Source organism: Acipenser ruthenus, chromosome 2 (assembly GCF_902713425.1).
Source record: "Acipenser ruthenus chromosome 2, fAciRut3.2 maternal haplotype, whole genome shotgun sequence".
In the NCBI taxonomy this organism is placed as follows: domain Eukaryota; kingdom Metazoa; phylum Chordata; class Actinopteri; order Acipenseriformes; family Acipenseridae; genus Acipenser; species Acipenser ruthenus.
The window spans coordinates 37361019-37379020 of NC_081190.1; the positions used below are offsets into that span (position 1 = coordinate 37361019).

The window sequence follows — 18002 nt, forward strand, 5'->3', positions numbered from 1 at the left end:
GCGTGAATTTGGCAGCGTTTGCGCCACAAAACCTAGTTTTGAGATCAATGGCAGAATGTAGTGTTTATGAGATCAGACAAATCAAGCTATATTTATAACGTAAATACTTTAAATGGCTTCTTACTGCATCAGGCTGTTTCTATTTCAACAACACAACAACCTGTGTGGGTGTGACAGGAGTAATGAGTGACCATGCAAAGTGCCTGTATCTGTAATGTGTCACATTTACATGTTTCAATGTATCTGGAGAACCACTTTTCAAATTGTCATGAAACTTTGCATTAACATTATTTAGCATTTCTTATTGATTGTGTCAGATTTGGGGGTATAGCGGGTTATCTGTCTGTCAGTATATCTGGCCATCTGTATGTCACACGTTTGCATATACTGTATATGGAGAACTGCTTATCAAATTATGATTGAACATTTCATTTCCATTTGTGCTTCTATACTATTCTGTACATATTGTTGATATATGCCAGTCATCAACTTTGTCATCACAGTGATAGCCCTAATTTAGCTTTTTACTTACTCTTTTATTTTCAAAAACAAATTATCAATAAACAGGTATATTTTAAACAGGTAATAAAGGCTTATCTGGGTTAATATTCTAAAAATTGAATTTGATATTGATTTTTTGTTTTCCTAGAAAGTTCTAAATGGTGCACTTTTCTGTCTAGTTGGCCTTGGAGTCGCTATAAAACTTATTTTGGGATTATCAATGTGTATTTTCCAGAAAACTGCGTTTTCTGGGCGGTTTGATAAGGAACGTGTTTAAGTGCTGTATTAGTCTATCCTCGCCTTAACCTGTTTTTATTGGTGGTCTGTATGGTGTTGGAATTTACCTCGTCCTTGTGGTTGGTGAACGTAGTCCTCACTCACACACTCTATTGGCAGGTTTGGCTGAGAGGAAGTGGTTCTGCTTCTGGTACAAGTTTCCTGGATATGAGATTCAGAGCACGAATAGCACAGTAGCCTGGAGGGAACATAGAAAGCAAAAAAAAGAAAAAGCCAATTGTTTGGATTTGGAGAGGATTGTCATAACTTTTTTCTTGGGTGCACTGGTTTCTTACATCGCCGTTTCAAGAATTACACACACATTTATTGCAGGAAAACATACGGTATTTGGGAAACTCGTGTTTGTGTTCCTGAATTTTCCCTTTTGGCTTTATTTATGGCTACGAATTATGAACCACCTATCTATGGACTTTCTGAAGATGAAGTAAGTGTATCTTAATTATTTATTCCATGTTGTTTTCTATTCTATTTGCTTATTCGTACCAAAACGACAGTTTAACTTATACCTGGAGCTACCTGTCGTGATTCTTACCTGAGCTGTCAGGAGCTGCTTATTGAAGTTCGCATTTTGGAGAAGCCTCGTTGTTGAGTAACCGTAATCTGTTTTTAATTCAGAACCACATTTAAGTTTGTTTGTCCAAGTTGAATAATAATGGCATTACAATCTAACTGTCAAACAAAACATCTGTATTTGTAGTATATAGTATCCCAATATCATATTCAACGTGTTCGACCGTGCTCGCATTAATAAGCTACTGTACATGCGAAGGTGTGTGTTGTGCACACCTAACTTTTTGTCTTAGTTCCTGGATCAGATTTTGTAATTGTTTTTTTCAGCGCCTCAAAACACGTACTATGTGTTTGAAACGGGACAACGGTCAAGTCCAGCACCATATTTAACTCTGGATGTATTTGTTGTGACATGCTGCCCAAGTCTCGTAATTATTATATTTTGCAGCTAGGTGCGTCTGAACCTGCAGTGTTGCCAAACTGTTTGAGTCAGTGTGACATTTTTACATTAGTGTGGAGAAATTTGATTTACTTATTTTGATCTTAATGCACCCATACCAATTTATTGTATAAACCACTGCAACCAAGATTTCTCTTCCCAAATTAGGCTTTTTTCAGTTTTTGGTTGATTTGATTGCTGTTTAGAATAGTAAAATAACTAGAATATGTAGTTTTCTGATGATGTTTATAAGCCAGATAATTATAAAATCACATTGTGGAAATCAAGGCGGGTTTGTTATTAAAGAACGTCCCAAGAGACTGTCAACCATTTCCAGACTCTCTATTTTGCTATCGGTGTCCCGCAAAGTGAGGAAGATGTTTTATCATTTAGCAGCGTAAGACAATATTACTATTTGCAAAAATGTAAACATTGTTTGCCTGTGTACATTTGACCACAAAACGGAATATTTCAAGCTCATTTATCAAAGGCTGCCATGCATTGTGTTGAGGACTGCTCAGTTTCGTGTGACGATAGCATGGCCAGACAGGGCTATTCCTTTGTACAAGAACACGTCCCCTGTGTACTGAAGAATTGCCTCCATCAGCAAGATTTTTCCTTTTGTATCACGAAACAGTGATCTAAACTTCAATAAAACACAGTTAGTGAAAATTGGTCTATATATTGTTTTTATTTTGTACGCTATGCTATATTTTTATTTTGCGTGAAAATAATGCATTTTAAATGTAGTCTATTTAATGGAAATTTTGTATATGTGCATCGGTAATTTGTGGGAATAATTTGTGGCCTATTAGCGCTGAAACAAGAAATTATACTGTATAACTGCACAGATATGTGTAAACCCCTAATGAATGACCAGACGAAAAAAATACAAAGTAACTCATGTAATGTGTGATTTTTAAATAGGTTACATTGCTTATACTTTATTGCACACATTGTGACTGTTTTACCATACTATTAACTGGATATCAGTCACCATTTATTTTGTCTACTGCGATGCTATGCTATTGCTTGGTTGACATACTATCCTGTTCTCTGGTAGAAAATAGTTGTTACATTCAGGCTGGATATGATATGTGGTATTGTGCCCCTTCCCCTTGTCGTCTTTTTTATTTACTTATTTTTTTTTGAATGGCTGTTCTTCTGAATTCCAAAGTACAATGCAATGATATCAAAGATGCCTACATACAATTACACTGCACAGTAGAATTAACACACGTTTAGTCAGTAATGCGATTTACTAACAGTAAGCTTGGTGGAAAATGGGGCATCTTTTAAAAGTAGGCCCTTTTTTCACCTACATTTCCCTGTAACATGCTTGGTATTATTGCCTCATTTTAAAATGATGTAGAAATGTCCTGCTTCCTGATTGGCTGGCAACATTCCATTGCCGTATAGTTAAGTATGCAATAACACACAAGAAGACATCATGGTTTGTACTGAGGTGTAGTGTGTGGCACATCCAGTGAGGATGCAGGAGATTTCTAAGCCATGGTATAAATGTGTACAACTAATGGTCCAGATATCATTTCATTCTCATTTGTTTCCATATGATCAAGAGCAAATGCTTTGAGATATTGGCTTCGTAATTGCAAGTGTTTTGCAGGAGTTAAATACTGTACACCGAAGTCATTCATCTCGAGATGACTGCCCTTTGTTTTTCCAGTTACTCTTTACAGAAATGATATTCTATTATGCAGCTTGTTTAAGGGCTATATATATCTAAACAATTGATGTTCTTTTATGTTTTGCTCAAGAAATACAACAAAAATAGTCTTCATTTTGATTTTCTAGGTTCATATTTGTGTTGTTGGTTTCTTCACTTTGTGGTGAAGCACTGCTAATTGCAGTGTTTAGCAGTAGTTGGCCATATGCAATGCAGCAATGCAGCTCTCTCAGCATTTTAAAATAAATAGCTTTCTATAAATTAACACATATATAGGTCTTTTACATTGGCTTTTCTACTCTCCTTAAATGCAATTAATACCTGTTAATCAATTTGTGTATCTCAATCACAACTGAGAAACATGTTTATAGTAAAATTGGTTTAATTTATGTTTTTCTTTCTGTGAAACCACCAAAACAGGCTTTTAAATCATAAGTCTTACTTTTTCATTTAAATGCCGAAGCGTCTCATCTTTATTCATTTAAATACAGTTACTCGTCATAACGATTGTAATAGTGTGTCCAGCAAAATGCTTTATTTTTCATTATAGCTTTAATAAAGATTAGTCGCTTATTAACATGTTGAGATCTCGTTTGTACGTTGTGCTGTACGTGAAAAATGAAGGCTTGGCCTATTTAAAAGCCCATTAAGTTGTTTGACAGAAAAGTAATAAAAAAAAAATAAACCGACTAGCCGTTATTTGCAGGCACCCGCTTCTTAATATTTGACATGCACATTTTTGACAAAGTTTAAACGATTAAGCAAAATTAAAAACGTTTCACACTTATCTAACGTTTAAACGTTTAAACTCTAAACGATTTACACCCCTAGTCTTTACATTAAAATGCCGATCATTTCTTTTAGCTTGTTGCTTTTACACACACGTAAAATTCTATTCTCATCCACAGATATTTAGATCGTTGATGCACCATAACATTAAGTAAAAATAGTCAATAATATATTGTCACAAAGACGGCCGGAGTGGGTGGCGTCAGACCAGATGCAGGAAATAAATAAACAGAGAGATGGGGTTTTGGTAAAGCTGAGCGCGTGATTGCGCTCAGCATTTAATAATTAAACAGAACAGAACAGAAAATAAAAGGTTGGAACACAAAAACACTGGACACGGCACTACACGCCAAAATAAATAGACAAACAAAACGGACTACACAGACAAACGGTGCACGGAGACACAAACAAACACGGTGAGTACAAACACTTATATTTACGATCTTTCACTTTCTAGTTTCTCCTTCTCCACACCCGTTCTCCACTCTCGAACACCCAACCCTGACTGAATGAAATGTGCGTCTATATATACTATTGTGCTGGGATTCAATTACTAATTAATTATTCACTTGAATCCCAGCACATGAATTAATTCTGTGCAACCCCGTGCTCACATATTACATTTAACCAGCACGTGAAGTGATTTGTGCTCTCCTCGTGCCTAAATACAAATCTACACTTTTTAAATACACGTGAAACACAGACCCGTTTATATCCCGTGTACCAATGACTATACACCAACATTAACACACGCAACAGACAACACATAACACACAAATGCACACAGGGGCGGGGCGCATTGCCACATATACCCCCCCTTGTGCGCAGCACACATGGCCTCAACGGCCACCTCCCCCCTTAAAAATCCAGCAGTCCAGGACAAAGTCTCGGGCTGGGAAGGGAGGCTTCAGTGGGCCCATGCCTGGCCATGCTGTCAGCACCCCTGCCGGTAGTGGCACGGCTGACAGCCTGTTGGTTTGCTCCTGCAGCGAAACTGCTGCTGGGGAAAGTGGTCTCCTGACCTCTCCCCCTGTCTTTGTAGCCGGTAGCTCCCTTTGGTGGGGCTCCGACCACAGTACTGCCGGCAGCGAAGAAGCTGCAGTGGGAGCAGGTCTCCGGACCTCCCCCACGATCTCCGGCAGCGAAACTGCTGCAGTGGGAGCAGGTCTCCAGACCTCCCCCACGATCTCCGGCAGCGAAACTGCTGCTGGGGTTGGTGGTCTCCAGACCTCCTCCCCCTTCTTCGTGGCCGGCAGCTCCCCTTTCTGGGGCTCCGGCCACCGTACTCCCTGCGGAGGTACGGGCAGCAGAGGCAGCTCCTGCTCCTCTGCTCCGGGCGGTGAGGGAGGCAGAGGCAGCTCCAGCTCCTCTGCTCCTGGCGGTGGTGGAGGCAGAGGTAGCTCCAGCTCCTCTGCTCCTGGCGGTGGTGGAGGCAGAGGCAGCTCCAGCTCCTCTGCTCCTGGCGGTGGTGGAACCAGCAGGTATTCACCCTCTGCTGGTGGAGGTGGGAGGGGCCAGCAGTCCTCCCACTGCGGTCAAGGTGGAATCAGCAGGTATTCACCCTCTGCTGGTGGAGGTGGGAGGGGCAAGCAGTCCTCCCACTGCGGTGGAGGTGGAACCAGCAGGCATTCACCCTCTGCTGGTGGAGGTGGGACCAGCAGGTATTCACCCTCTGCTGGCAGCTTGGGTCCTAGGGCTGTGGAAGCCCCGACTTCCCTCTCTTCGGGCTGTGGACGCCTTGACTCCTCCCTGTTGGGCTGTGGACGCCCCGACTCCTCCCTGTTGGGCTGTGGACGCCCCGACTCCTCCCTGTTGGGCTGTGGACGCACCGACTCCTCCCTTTTGGGCTGTGGACGTTCGTGTTCCCCCCACTCAGGCGTAGGACGTTCGGGCTCCTCCCACTCAGGCGTAGGACGTTCGGGCTCCTCCCACTCAGGCGTAGGACGTTCGGGCTCCTCCCACTCAGGCGTAGGACGTTCGGGCTCCTCCCACTCAGGCGTAGGACGTTCGGGCTCCTCCCGCTTGGGCTGTGGACGCTCAGGCTCCTCCCGCTTGGGCTGTGGAGGCAAAACCAGCAGGCATTCTTCCTCTGCTGGTGGAGACGGAGACAGCAGGCATTCTTCCTCTGCTGGTGGACCTGCTACCTGGGCTGCTGTTCCACTTATAACTGCCTCCAGGTAGCTGAGGACCAACCCCACACCTTCCTCCCAGGTGCTTACGGTCTGTTCCCTCGCATATGCCTCCCATCGCTCTCTGTCCATAAACCGCAGGAACTGGACGACTACTGGGATAGACTGGGCCTCCAGCCCAGCATTTTCCAGCATCCAGTCCCGCACTTTGATGGCGTCTTCTGACATTTTTTTTTTTTTTTTTTTTTTTCTTTTTTTAAATCCAAATTGCGGTTCCTGCTCTGGCCTGAGTCCTGGAGGCGCTGTCGATCCCACGCAGGACACCACGTGTCACAAATACGGCCGGAGTGGGTGGCGTCAGACCAGATGCAGGAAATAAATAAACAGAGAGATGGGGTTTTGGTAAAGCTGAGCGCGTGATTGCGCTCAGCATTTAATAATTAAACAGAACAGAACAGAAAATAAAAGGTTGGAACACAAAAACACTGGACACGGCACTACACGCCAAAATAAATAGACAAACAAAATGGACTACACAGACAAACGGTGCACGGAGACACAAACAAACACGGTGAGTACAAACACTTATATTTACGATCTTTCACTTTCTAGTTTCTCCTTCTCCACACCCGTTCTCCACTCTCGAACACCCAACCCTGACTGAATGAAATGTGCGTCTATATATACTATTGTGCTGGGATTCAATTACTAATTAATTATTCACTTGAATCCCAGCACGTGAATTAATTCTGTGCAACCCCGTGCTCACATATTACATTTAACCAGCACGTGAAGTGATTTGTGCTCTCCTCGTGCCTAAATACAAATCTACACTTTTTAAATACACGTGAAACACAGACCCGTTTATATCCCGTGTACCAATGACTATACACCAACATTAACACACGCAACAGACAACACATAACACACAAATGCACACAGGGGTGGGGCGCATTGCCACATATATATATATTAGTTTGCTTTATTGTTTAATTATTTTTGTTAATTATTTTTGTTAATTATTTTATTGGTGATTATCCCCTGCACCTGGTAATTTATTATGAAATTAGAGCCAGGTGCAGGGTATAAAAGAAAAGCAGCCAGTCTGTGCTGGGCTGCTGTGGGTAGAGCCCGCTTGCGAGGGTGTGCAGGCGTACAGAAACCGTGAAAGGTTGTGTGTAAAAACTGTGTTTATTTTGTTTTGCTTTGTTGTACAGGGAAACAGCTTAGCTGTCCTGTTTGTAGTTAGGTTCCTGTTTGTGTATTAGTTATTGCTCAAAAAAGAGCTAGGTGTTTATTTTGTTTATTTTATTGTGTTTATTAAAAATAGCGCGTCATGGGTCAATTTTTAAAGGGGCAATGAACCCGAGTGGGTGCAGCTGTATTACATTTGGTGGCAGCGTGATTCTCGGCCGCTATCTTTAAGCATTATAGAAACTCAGTACACCGCAGTATAAGTAAACAGTTTTGAAAAAAAAAATACGATATTAAGTCTATCTAGGTGTTGTTTTGCAAGCAGTGACTTTCGCTTTGACCCTTAAAGCACCTAAGGTTACGCACATATTACTCAGGCACCGTAAAAGCCACCTACCTGGCTTGTTTAAAAGTATAGACTTGGGGCTTTCCAAAGATGTAATCAGTGTGTGTAAGCGGTACTCCAAGCCGGAACTACGACTGTCTGAAGTTAAGCCTGTTATTATGTGACAGAGTTCACAGCTTAGGTTTCGTTTTGAGTCCATTGCTCCGTCATTGAAGCCACCATTCCCCCCTAAAATTTTGGAACAAAAACAGACCTTTGTGGCTCCTGCTGCTTTATTGGAACTAGAATGTTCGTCAACAGAGTGGCTGGACTGATACTTCATCTACTGTTCCGGTCGACTAGCGATTAATGCAGCAGAATGGGAAAATACGACACTTGAAATGGATGTCGTGCCCCGTACAATTGGAATGACCGAATTTGTGATGCAAAGGTAAGAGACACGCCGGATACGAAACCAAACAAAGAAACGACAAGGAGACAAGGGCTCTTTATAGGAACATTCTGATTATGTGATTAGAGGCGGATCCTCCTTTCAGAAACATAACATAGTTTCCATTGATTTACAAATCCACTGTGTATTCGTCAATAGAAATGCAAATACCATTTTATTATGCAACGATCATTTCAACAAGAAGTGAATTCTAGTATTATACATTTTAAATATAACACAGAAAAGGGCTTGCAATTTCAGTTAAGCATTTCATATAGCATTTCTTTTTTTTTTTTATTTGGAATTGTCAATTGTATTTTACCCCATTTTCTCCCCAATTTGAAATGCCCAATTTTTAAGCCTGGCTCACCGCTGCAACCCCCGTGCTGACTCGGGAGCGACGAAGAAGCAGTCAGCCGTACGCTTCTTTTCACTCTGTAGCCCCACCATGCAGCTACCTCATAGCTACAGCGTCGGAGGACCACACAGCTCTTGGCCGCCTGCAGGCGCCCGGCGAGTCTACAGGGGTCGCTGGTGCGCGGTGAGCTGAGGACACCCTGGCCAATTGTGTGTCACCAATTGGAAACTTGACCGGCAGTGGAATAGCCTAGACTCGAACCGGCGACCTCCAGGCTATAGGGCGCATCCTGCACTCCACACAGAGTTCCTTTACTGGATGCGCCACTTGGAAACCCCCCTTTTTAATCATTGTTCGAACAAGTTTACAGCCCACTTACATTTTGCCTGAGTACTTATCAAACTGATTGGTGGCAATGATGTTTAGGTATTCATCTGTTTTAGATTTGGCAACACGATCAATACCTTTACTCTTTGTTCCCGTTTCACATTCCTTTGTTTTTTGCATGTTTCTTTTTCTAATGCCACTTTCATGTTCTACATCTAAAACCTAGTCCTCACTACTACCTTCACTTCAGACAAACACTTTTGTCTGTAAGTGGAATTTCAAACTCAAACTCCGAGGAACTCACGACAACATTCCCACAATATAATTTTAACTGTTTGAACTAAGCATAACAAATACATTTACCAAATTAACAATCAATTCAATATCATTATTAAACAAGTATCAATTAGGAAGAAATGTTTTAAGTAGCATACTCAACTCAAAATCGGTAATAAAACAGTCAACAGTTATCCTTGTTTAACCCTTATCCCTTAGCAAAATACAAGTCGTCATAGACAAGAAAATCAAAACAAACGAAAATCTACTTTATGACACAAATGAAAACAAACAACTTTTAATGAAGGCAATATTTATTTCTGTGGTAGTTTATTTACATTTTGCATTGCAGCTTCAATTATGTAGGGCGCTACAGTATATGCAAAGAAACACAAATTAATCCCATCTCTATGGACTGCTTCAGCACTGAGTCACTCTTTTGACGCCACTTGGTCATGTGATTACTGAGCTAATTATCGCTCAGAGACAATGGATGGAATCCCGAGGCAGAGTGCTTGTTTCTGTACCCTTTAAGTTTACTTTATAATATTATAAATGGTGTAAAGGTTGTTGTTTCAAACTTGGCACACAGGGCTCAGATAAAAGCAAGCTGTATAATACATTCAGGAAATGCAAGCTATAGAGCTTCTTTGTGAATACTTTTAACGCTTTGGAAATTGTTAAGGGATGAAGTGCCCTTATAAAGATTATTAAACTAACCGATCTTGTGAGGGAACACTGGAATGAGCACATAATTTTACACAGGGCATAATAAATACATGGATCTGTTTTTCCGGTAAAGTTGTAACAGCTAAAACCTTGGTGCTCGTGGTGTGTCTGGAAGGGATGGATTTGTTACATGTTGGTGTAAGTAGTTAGTGTAGTTCAAACAACACCTGGAGCAACCCTGCAGCCTTGAGATTCATCTAATGGATAGCAGCAAGGTTGCAGGAATTCTAAACATGTTACTGTTGCATTCATTTTCCAATGTTAAAGCAGTAATGCCACAAGGGGATGTGTTGGAACATTTTATTTAGAGAGAAATGAATCGCTAGGTCTTAGAATACAACTCACAAATTGAGCATAGGTTCTGGTTAAATTTCTATTGAAACTAGGGGTCTGATTAACATCTTTTAGTCTCCTGAATTCTGGTTAGAACCTGGGAAGCTGATTGTATCCTGGCCTTTGTCTTCAGAACAAAAGACTGACCAACAGGACAATGTTGTAAAAACATGTCCTTTGATGTCCAGGCCTAACATGAAAGATGTTTGCCTTTTGGGGAGACCACTGTTTTGTATCAAAGCTACAAACATCTTCCCAATATTAAATAGTAAACTAGATATACATTTGCTTAGAAAATACAGTTGGTTTATGAGGGGGAGCCAGATACTTACTTCAAAAGGGCTGATAAGAGATTTGTATAACTAACTAAAAGAAACTTGTTTTCTTGTGATTGGGTTAAAGAAAAACATGATGTCATGGGAAAAAGAGTATAATAATTCAAATAATGTACTGTTTGTTGCCTTGTGTCTTTTCCGTGCTTGGACTGACATGGTTCCTAATTTTCTCTACCATATTAAAATAATCTCCGTTGTAACTTTGCAACCAAGACTTTGACTGACTTTATTTTTACTCACAAATGAATGAAGAAATTTGCAACTTCTTCATTTTAAATTACAACATTACAACAGGATGTTTTAAGCCTGTTGCTTCATCAGGCTGTTCTGTTGTTGTTCTGACAATTGCTTTCATTCAATGTCAAATTAGTCTGCATTAATTGAAAATATATTAAAAGTCTACTTCATAGTGCTACAGTATGATTACAGGCTCCAGTAATGAAATCAGGAATAAATATGCAGCCGCCAAATGCTATCAAGCATCTTCATGAAAGCTCTCTGCTGCGTGATGTCTGTTGTAGGACAAGTCTTCTATAGTTCCAGTATGTGCATTAAAGCAGGAACGAAATGCACTTGTTTCTGATGGATGCACAAAACTGTCATGTACAGTATAACATTTTCAGAATTAATTAAAATTAGATTAAGAGCAACAGAGCTATTTTTTTTTATCAAAGTGTCCCTTGGGCCCCTGAGACTTATCGGTAAGCAGGTTTGCTTGCACAAGGAAAATGCATGTCCAAGTTGTGCCATTTAACTTACACTTTCTCAATTGCCAGTATTTATGATAAAAGATATACAATGTATCTTTCCCTCTATTCCATTTTTTTATGTTGGCCAAAAATGACAAGATAGAAACAGATCAGTCATATAAATTTGTGATCCATATACTATAAAATGGGCCAAATAAAATTACATTAAATTACTTTCTGTGGTTTGGGAGCGCTTTTTTGGAAGAATTGCTCCCTTGCTCATTTACAGCTGAGTGGCTCCTCTACAGTACTACTGTATACCTTTTGCTTTTTCAACAAGGAGAACAACACGAACAAATTATTGCTTATTTCCATTAAATCTACCAGGGCTAATAAATATATTTACATGCTTAATTTTTAAAAATCCTAAACCGCTAGTTTCACCAGAATTGGTGCTAATCGGGGTCTATGAAACCAGCCATTTATGTCTGTTTATATCATTGAAATGACCCTCCCAGGTGTATTTATTTACTTTTTTTTATTTTTAAGACAAATGTGGTCCTGTACTTAGACTGGTAGCTGTATTATTATACACATTATTTTATAATTTTAACAAGTCTGAACTAATTTGCAGAGACAACCCTGAAGACCTTTATTTGTAACCACACAATCCATGTGTCCTAAATTTGAACTGTTTGCATCAAATGCGATATGCCAGGCATGTTCAGTCTCTAATGTCAAATCAGCAGCCAGGTTTCAAACCATCTCAGAAGTAAAGAAAAGGCAATTGGTAAATGTTGATTGCATAGCAGCAGACCTGTCCATATTAATAGAGTTTATGGGACTGGAGAGCGCACTGATCCTGCAAGCAGGCAGCCTGGCTGTCCAGCTGCAGTTTTATGCTGCTTGGTTTTCCTTCTGTACTCTTACTGATTGGTGGACATTAATTGTCTGCTCTATAATCCATTTAAAAGTATATGCCTTGCATTTTTAAAGTTGCCATGTACTCAATTCAAATGTCTTATAGATTTGTAATTATACTGTGACTATCAGTCACTGTTAATGGCCCAGATATTCTAAAGGTTTACGCACCGTGCAGAGGGTTATGTGCATCACAAATAGCCGTTATGCGCTAAATGTGCCATATTTGAAACTTCTTTGCGTGCCACAATCCATTTTGCGCTGTGCACAAATATAATGTATGCATAGCGCAATTTGGTGGGAGTGGCTGACAATTTGTGAGATCCTGCCATGTTCGAAATTATGCGCCAAACACATAACCAGTTTTGCGAGGCACAAAATAACGCTTTTAAAAAGCAAGCCTTAACTCTGCGCATATAACTCCAACACTCACTCATCCAATCACTGAAGTGAAATGCAGGCGCTTTCCGAGGCACTACAGCAATGAAAAACACCCAGCGATCATACAAGGTTCTGTCCACATCTATATAATGATTATATTCAAAAGAGCGATTGTGATAGCAGCATCACTAGTGTTAATGCATGTTTAGAAAATAAACAGGGAAGCTGCAATCATGATCGTTCTTTCGGACCGAAAGCAAATTAATCACTTTCCCAAGCATGTTTCTTTGTGCTGAAAGAATAACTGCCAAAACACAATCAAGAGTACAGCACGGTATCACAGTACATACCGTCGGTATGTAACATAGACTGAGCCGGCAGATACTAAACAACTACCTGTATAATGCAGGAACGCTTTACTTTAATAGACACATACAGCAGTATATCAACCCTAGATCGATCAAGCAGCAGTTTGCTCCTCCTTACCTTGCATTCACATAGATTTCAATATCAAAGACACTATACAGTAGTAGGCTAGGCTACTGATTACTCTATTGGTAAATTTTGTCAGTGTTTTGAATGTAAAGTTGTTGTTAATGTATGTGTGTATTTTCTTATAACAGATGTCGTTATTCAACACATTACAAAAATCAGATCAGACCAGACTGGGGGCAATAGCGGTTTGATAAGCGGGATCACGGCTAATAGGAAAAAAAACAAAAAAGAGGATGGTACTGTAACAGAAAACAAGAAAGTCAGAAAATGTAAATGAATTAGACAAGGTAACATGTACTTATATTTGTGTGACACTTGTCAAAATTAGAGACAGAAGTAGAGAAATCATAAACTCACTTCCCAGCAAACAAACAGGTTAAGGTTGGAACTTGAATACAGTCAGCAGAATACTATGGAATCAGGAATGCAGCTTGTATTGAAGTGCCATTTCAGGCTACATAATGTTTTTATACTGCCATTTTAATCTGCTGCACCTTTGAACAGGGCCAGCTATGTTCTTTTAGGGGCTTCCATTAGAAATTCCTTGGCAATGACAGAATACATTTTTGTTTTAAGGTTATTTTATTTTTCTTTACAAAATGTATTGCCTGGATGTTTGCAGAAAAGATTCCACTTGCGAATAACCTTAAAGAGTACGCAGCCTAAAATATCTGTATCTTACTTTTTTTTGTGATGTTTGCAAGCATCAGCATGAAGCAGTATATTATAGGCAAATAAGTAACATTATAAAATGGCTTGGACACATTAAACACTGTGATTAGTTGAACAAAATCACACGACCTTGCAGTAAGAATAATCTTACGCAAGGCTACGAGCGAATCACCTCTGAAAATCAATCAATTTCCATGGATTATTTTCTTTAAAATCTCACAATCTCAGTCTCTTTGGCCACAGCGATAGTTCCTGTAAAGCCCCAGGTTGCAGAATCTAAAATCGGGGTGGAGATCAGTTGCATTGGCTCTTAACAATGAAGTGACAGTGTATGACCAAACTCCCCCCCAGGTCCATATTTTCAAGAATATGGTATAAAAAGGTAAATACATTAAAGTAATTGCTGACATCGGTGTGCATTATAATGCAGTGAGCAGTTTTGTTTGGGTTGACAGATATGACAAATTCAGTGGTTCCCAAACTTCTGATTGTCAAGTACCCCCTTCAAGACCTATCAACTGTCTGCATATCCCTAGCATACAGGTTTATATTTTAATATATGCTTTCATAACACATATTTATACACATACACAATAATACACACAATATAAATGACTATAATAATATAATTAGTGCTTCTGATTTTCGCTTTTAACCAATCAAAACCTGATAAAACACCCCTGACACACAAAAGAAAATGAAATCTGTGTATAATAAACACCGGAAAAACTCAACATGAATTGTTACTCAATTCATGTTGACATCATCATCAATTCCCACTTAAAAAACAAAAACCTAACACATAAAAAACTAAAACAAACTACCTTTCCCAGTGCAGCTGGGCAATGTCCCTCCTTCCTGACTTGTATATCTAGCATTGGTTCGTTCTGAATACTTTTAAACCCGACAATAACTTTAATGAATGATAATGATGCTCAGTATGACCCGGCTGTATTGATTATCCTATTATGTAAAAATGATAAAATAATAAATTAGTTGATTCCTGAATAAGGTAAGGTCATTTTATATCAGAAAATGAATGTGAGCTCACTTGTTGTAGTTAACTTCCAAATAGTACCCCACCGACACACCCACATTATTTAAACATGTGTCTTAACCTGTAAGGGAAAAAAATAGTATAGATTGTGTGCACCTGTACTGACTATACATTAAACTTAAAAGATAAAATATAAGTTAAAATAAAGTTAGTAACAGTTTAATGAGTCAGGGGCATAATCGTTTAACCAGCACACGCATATTCATTTAAATGTAGATTTGCAGCCTTAGTCCTGTTTGTCTCTTCTATCTCTGTTTCCCATGCTGGACCGATGCCTCCCACCCTAAAGAATCTGCACTGTGTCCACCTTCTGTTTGTCAGATATGCAAATAACAAACTTAGCAATGTTTTAAAAAGGTGAACATCATTGTTTCCTATGTGAATCATAAGGATTTCATGTAACTGTACTCGCACATAAAACAAACAGAAAATCAGTCTTCTGTTAACATCTACTTTCTGCTTTTGTCTTGATCTTTGTTTTAAATTTTGTTTTTCTGTGCATCAGTTCCTGATGCCACTTATGTACAAAAAGGTGACCAACCTGATAAGCTTCTCTGAAAGTAGACTATTTGGGTGGCATATACAGCACTTTTCATTAAACCCATATTGCACTCCAGGAAAAATGGATCTAGACCTTAAAATAGAGGGCAGTGAAAAGCTGTACAAGACTGTGGCCAGGTTAAATTAGTTAAATGTATGCCAATTTAACCTGGCCAGTTGTTTACATGAGGACTAGAGCAGCCAGTTGAATCTGGGAAGTCTGCTTGGGTGTGCATTGCAACTACTGACCCAGTCTTAAAGGGCCAGAACTCAAGATTTGAAGTTTTGTGTGTATTTGCAATTTTGTAAATAAGCTACCAAGCTTGTGCTGCCTGACCTTTGGTCAACCTGTTACATTAATCTGTTAGTGTTTACCATACAAGGGGTCTCAGCAATCTTTGAAAGTTGCCCAGCCTTGGCAGCCTGTATCCTCTAGAAACCAGTGAAAGCTAGCTGTGTTGCTCAATAGGTGTGCTTGTGCAGTTTTTTTTTTTAATGACATTCATCTATTTTTAGAGGCAAAATCTGCAAATAATATTGCATAAGTTAGACTAGAGTGAAAGGTGTGTTAATTGTCCACCAGGTGGTGAGGATGTAAGGTAGGTGCCATTCTGTCGGCTTCCATTCTGCTTTCTGTCAATGCAAACATTTGATCACTTTCAATTTTCACCCAACAACACAACAGTTCTGGTGGACAACACAGACAGCTGGACAATAGTATAATTTAACTGATAATTTCAACAAAATTATTTTATTGTTATACATTTATATATACAACTTACTGCAATTGCAATATTATTATTATTATTATTATTATTATTATTATTACTTTGTTGTTGTTAAGCACTACATAATCACAGTATACATTTTTCATTTAAATGCTGGATATGTAGACTGCATGTATGCTCTGGTTTATTTTTGCTTATTAATAAACCTATTTTTATGCAACTTGCATAATCATTAAGAAAATGTCTCGGTGCTGCTAAATGCACCACCTGCAAGCCACCCAGGCATTGTCTTTCTTCTGGATGTCTGTCATCGTTCAATTTGCAATCATATAATAATGGATACTGCTGCACCTCATAAATTAACTTTGCATCGTCCATGAGTAACTTGTTTTGAGGCATGACATGTTTTGAGTTGTGACATGTTAAGGGGGTTAACCTTGCTCCTGATTGGTCAGTTTCATTCCAGTCGCGCAACGGAAAAGAAAAAGAAACAGGTTCTATTTTAGCGACGCAACATTTTCTCAAAGCGACGTCGCTCGTGTCTGGTGTGGATGCTTCCATTTGACTGCAGTGACTTCTAAATTATTTGCTCGCATCCAGTGTGGATGCAGCAATCTGGAAGACCTGCAACAAACTTTCAGTAGTGTACACATGGTGCAGCAGTTAACATTTAGTGTGATTCTTTAAAAAGAACATTTAAAGGGCTTATTGGGGGGAAAAACCTAACGCATGAGTAAACAATCATTGTTGTGCAGTCTTCAGATGCCACCAAAAACCGAAAAGAGCTACTTGTATAAAGGTAAAGACCAGCTCCCTCTTCACGCTGTGGTCCTATTTTTAGGTTAATGCTCACAATATACTAATGCAGCAGCATTCCCCCGCACAAATACGCCTGTGTAATAAAATTGGCTGAAGGAATTGATTGCAAGCCTCACATCAATTCTTGTGTGCATTCTGAATAATGTTGCTTATACGGATGTGGAGGCTTGCCTTCTGATTCCAGAAGGGAAAATTGTTGCAGATTATAATAAAACAGTATGCCTCAGTATTCATGCCTCACACTGCCCAGTAAGTGTCAAGGGCCACTTTATTAACAGGTCCTTTACCATGCTGATTTGATTATGGTCGTATGACATCTATGTAGTCTGACATCATTTCGTACATACAAAGTGCTGTCCGTGAGGTCCGGTACATGAATGTTATCTCCTTAAACCAGGGCTTCTCAAACTCGGTCCTGGGGACCCCCTGTGGCTGCTGGTTTTCATTCCAACTGAGCTCTCAATTACTTAACTAGACCCTTAATTGAACTAATAATTTGCTTAATTAGGCCAGCTTGGACCTCCGAGGGAATTGTTTTTCATGTGTTCTGGGCAACCTTCTGTTCCAAGTTTGTCGAGACTTCGTTTGCTACCTGTTCTCCCACATCCACATCTTCCCACAGACTAAATTCAAGCTGAGATGCACAGGAGCCCAACCTGAAGAATATCAGTGTCTGGAACAATAGTGAACAGGTTATTTTATCTGTGGTAATTATCTCTCCTTTGCAACATAGATACTCCTTACAAAATCATGAATCTGTTTTACAGATGGGGAACAAAACCGTCAGGGTTAGGTCTTTTCTTGTGACATGTTAGGTGTTCTTACAGTTCCTCAGACTGGTGTTAATTACAGGATTGAGGGCATTGCAGAATGGTGCTTGTTAGCAGGCTAGTATCACAGCCTGTAATAGAGCTCATTAATAGGATTTTTTCTTAGCGAGCTCTGATTTTTATTAACCTCAGGCACACAAACCTTTTCTGAATTTAAACCCCAATTCTTCTGTGTCAGTCCCAGACTTAC

General features: G+C 39.6%; 1 protein-coding gene across 5 annotated transcripts in view; it reads left to right on the forward strand.

Moving 5' to 3' along the window:
* The first annotated feature begins 845 nt into the window (after positions 1-845).
* LOC117408684 (E3 ubiquitin-protein ligase NEDD4-like) overlaps positions 846-18002 on the forward strand; it is a 150670-nt gene continuing 133513 nt past the window's right edge. For 4 of the 5 annotated variants that reach the window (XM_058995485.1, XM_058995493.1, XM_058995509.1 and 1 more), the window contains exon 1: positions 846-1222. In XM_058995485.1, the coding sequence (XP_058851468.1) occupies positions 1175-1222 (48 nt within the window). In that variant the 5' untranslated portion in view covers positions 846-1174. The remainder of the gene's footprint in view (positions 1223-18002) is intronic. The other variant, XM_058995519.1, reaches the window with a different exon arrangement.